Consider the following 3991-nt stretch of genomic DNA (forward strand, 5'->3'; position numbering starts at 1 on the left):
CGGATTACCATTTGTGAAACTGGCGAATCTGTACATGGGATGGTTATCTTACTGTTATCTCGGACAGTCTGAGAAATAGTTGAATGTCAATTGCTAATAGTCGTCTACAGTATGAGAAACGTTGCACTTTCAGTTTGTGATTATGCGGGATTTCAAGTTGTGAATTTAATTAGTATGGGAAATTAACCGATTGCAGCGCCACGCTATTGCCACTTGTGTTGCCGATTTTAAATAGCCGTTAAATTCCTTACACAGTTTCGGAACTGGACTTGGATGTCTGTTCTCTGTGCCTTTTGTATGATACCTCTGAAATTTTTGTATGGGTTGTCAAACTTTGCTGAAGCCTCCCTCCCCCCAAAAGCATGACGTAATTTATGGACGATCCCTTTCAGCAAAACAGTCAGTTGGCGCGGCAGCTTCGATCTGTACTAAAATGTCTCGTAAAATGGCGGTTTTCCCATTTTTATTTTTGTCATTTCAATTAAGCTTAAGCTTTGCCAAGTGTGCGAGCATCGGAAAATCGCAAGATTCATCCTGGAAGGAAATGAACATCGGTTGACGTTTCTCGCTGCTTGGGCACATATCGCTCTCGGGCACACACAATCCAACACCACTTGCTGGCGAAGAGAACTTTTGACAGATCCATCCTCAAAACAAATCGTGTTTTTGCGTTTTTCCTCGCATCTCGTGTATGGGCGAAGGAAAATTTCCTTGAATTTTCCTGGAAAAAGTGGTGAAAACGTAAAGAAATTGATTTTGAAATAGTGCCAAAAGTGATTGAACAACCCGCACCATGCCGCGAATTATGATAAAGGGTGGTGTTTGGCGAAACACCGAGGTAAGTGAACCGCCGGCACTCCCACTTGCAATCGTTTGGATGCGGATCATCATGATGGAAATCGATTTTTCTTCCCACAGGATGAAATCCTCAAGGCGGCGGTGATGAAATATGGCAAGAATCAGTGGTCGCGAATTGCCTCGCTGCTGCACCGGAAGTCGGCCAAGCAGTGCAAGGCGCGGTGGTACGAGTGGTTGGATCCGAGCATCAAGAAGACCGAGTGGTCCCGGGAGGAGGACGAGAAGCTGCTGCACCTGGCGAAGCTGATGCCGACGCAGTGGCGGACGATTGCGCCGATCATCGGGCGGACGGCGGCGCAGTGCTTGGAGCGGTATGAGTACTTGTTGGACCAGGCGCAGCGCAAGGAGGAAGGGGAGGACGGGTCGATGGATGATCCGAGGAAGCTGAAGCCGGGCGAGATCGATCCGAATCCGGAGACGAAGCCGGCGCGACCGGATCCGAAGGATATGGACGAGGACGAGTTGGAGATGCTTTCGGAGGCGAGGGCTAGGTTGGCCAATACTCAGGGTAAGAAGGCCAAAAGGAAGGCGCGGGAGAAGCAGCTGGAGGAGGCGAGGAGGTTGGCCGCGCTGCAGAAGAGGAGGGAGTTGAGAGCCGCGGGTATTGGACTGGGGAACCGGAAACGAAAGTTGAAGGGGATTGACTATAACTCGGAGGTTCCGTTCGAGAAGACTCCGGCGCCGGGATTTTACGACACTTCGGAGGAATTTGTGGTTCCGATCGCGGCGGATTTCTCGAGCTTGAGGCAGCAGCAGTTGGACGGGGAGCTGAGGACGGAGAAAGAAGCGAGAGAACGCAAGAAAGATAAGGAGAAGCTGAAGCAGAAGAAGGAGAATGATGTTCCGTTGGCGATGCTGCAGAATCAGGAACCGGCGAAGAAGCGCTCTAAGCTGGTACTGCCGGAACCACAGATTTCCGATCAGGAGCTGCAGCAGGTCGTGAAATTGGGCCGGGCCAGTGAGATTGCCAAGGAAGTGGCTTCAGAATCAGGAGTGGAAACGACGGATGCCCTGTTGGCAGATTACAGTATAACTCCTCAGGTGGCGGCTACTCCCAGAACTCCAGCTCCGGTGACGGATCGCATTTTGCAGGAAGCTCAAAATATGATGGCGTTGACACACGTGGACACGCCCCTAAAGGGCGGGGTTAACACACCTTTGACCCAATCGGATTTCTCCGGGGCACTTCCCCAGAGCCTAGTCGTTGCCACTCCCAATACTGTTCTGGCCACGCCTTTCAGGTCGACTCGTGGCCCAGATGGAGCTGCCACCCCAGCAGGATTCCTAACTCCGGGCTCCGGAGCATTGGTTCCGGTTGGAGCTACTCCAGCGCAGCCGGGAGCGACCCCCAATTTCGTCCGGGACAAGTTGAACATCAACGCGGAGGAATCGATGTCCGTGACAGAAACTCCTGCTGCCTACAAGAACTACCAAAAGCAGCTCAAGTCATCTCTGAAAGAAGGACTTGCTTCTCTGCCAACTCCAAGGAACGACTACGAAATCGTAGTCCCGGACAACGAAACGGATGAGCTGGCGGATGATGGCACCGGAGGGGAACCATTGGTGGCGGATCAAGCCGATGTTGACGCCCTTCGAAAACAAGAGCAACGCGCCCGGGACGCCAAGGAACTATCCTTGCGATCGCAGGTCATTCAACGGGAACTTCCTCGTCCCCTGGAAATCAACATGACCGTCCTCCGTCCTCCCAACGAAATGCATGGCCTGACCGAACTCCAACGCGCCGAAGAGCTGGTCAAGCAGGAAATGGTCAAAATTCTCAACTATGACGCCATCCGCAATCCGGTGGTCAACCCACAAGCTCCACCCGTCAAAAAGAACCCCCTGACCCAGCATCTGGCCTATCTGGAACAACATCCGTATGAGGACATTGACGAATCGGACCTGGACGCCGCCAAAGAGCTCCTAAAAGAGGAAATGGGCGTCGTCAAGGGCGGAATGGCCCACGGTGATCTCTCGCTCGAAAGCTACACCCAAGTCTGGCAGGAATGTCTCTCCCAGGTCCTCTATCTCCCCAGCCAGAACCGCTACACCCGTGCCAATTTGGCCAGCAAAAAGGATCGCATTGAATCCGCTGAGAAACGTCTCGAAATCAACCGGAAGCACATGGCCAAGGAGGCCAAACGTTGCGGCAAAATCGAAAAGAAGCTCAAAATCCTCACCGGAGGCTACCAAGCTCGTGCCCAGGCCCTCGTCAAGCAGTTCCAGGACACCAACGAGCAGATTGAGCAGAACAACCTGGCCCTGTCCACGTTCAAATTTCTCGCGTCCCAGGAGGACCTGGCCATTCCCAAGCGCCTCGAGTCGCTCACCGAGGACGTGATGAGGCAAACCGAGCGTGAGAAGGCACTCCAGAAGCGCTACGCACAGCTGACCGAGGAATTCCGGGAGCTGTTCAGGGACGAGTTGGGACCACCGCAGCAGGTGCAGCAGCCGCAGTCGCAACCGCAGCAGCGCCAGCGCCGACAGAGACACGAGCAGCAACCCCCGAGGATGCAGAACGGTAGGAAGGAGGAAGTGTTGGCGGAGGTGGAGGAGGAGGTTGTAGCGGAGGAGCAGCCGCCCCAGCAGGAGGAAGTGGTGCAGCAGGAAGCTGCTGAGGAGAGGGAACAACCGGTAGAAGAGGGGGAGCAGCAACCGGAGCAGCAGGAAGAGCAACCTCAAGAGGATGGAGAACCGATGGACTGCCAAAGGGATGATGAGGAACAATAGTAAGGGCGGTGAAGTGGAGGCAGTCTACGGCTGAAATCTATAATTATCGACTAATTGTAATAATTACTTTGTAATAGTTGTACGAACATTAAATCTTCATTAGGATAATGGTGAATGAGTGCATTTCAGAGAAATCTCCCGTATATTCTTAGACAATTGTGCTCTTCAGGGATCAAAGTAGCAATTGGCTCTGGGCGGCGAAGCTCGTTGCCTAGCAACCAACCTTAGAAGGTCGTCGTAGTAAGCCACGACTGAATTTGAATTTTTTCACTCTCTTTAAGTTTGCACTTCGTGCTATATAGCATATAGCTATATAGTCGAGTTTAAATAAAGCTCTTAGATAGTTCTAGAAGTTTTCCCGTTTTTCTTCCCGAGTCCCGGTAACGAAATCCCAATAGGTTAT

At 52.3% G+C, this 3991-nt stretch overlaps 1 protein-coding gene across 1 annotated transcript; it reads left to right on the forward strand.

The window, feature by feature from the left end:
- The first annotated feature begins 600 nt into the window (after positions 1-600).
- Positions 601-3703, forward strand: LOC109406867 (cell division cycle 5-like protein). The gene is made up of 2 exons (XM_019679869.3): positions 601-838; positions 919-3703. Exons 1-2 carry the CDS (start codon positions 794-796, stop codon positions 3586-3588), a joined length of 2715 nt encoding a protein of 904 aa, XP_019535414.3. The 5' UTR covers positions 601-793; the 3' UTR covers positions 3589-3703.
- The last annotated feature ends 288 nt before the right edge of the window (positions 3704-3991 follow it).

The sequence above is a fragment of the Aedes albopictus genome, chromosome 1 (assembly GCF_035046485.1).
Source record: "Aedes albopictus strain Foshan chromosome 1, AalbF5, whole genome shotgun sequence".
NCBI lineage: Eukaryota > Metazoa > Arthropoda > Insecta > Diptera > Culicidae > Aedes > Aedes albopictus.

Coding starts and splice junctions, on each gene's coding strand:
- LOC109406867 (XM_019679869.3), top strand. CDS start 794: ATGCCGCGAATTATGATAAAGGGTGGTGTTTGGCGAAACACCGAG. Junction 839..918: donor GTGTTTGGCGAAACACCGAG/GTAAGTGAACCG, acceptor TTCTTCCCACAG/GATGAAATCCTCAAGGCGGC.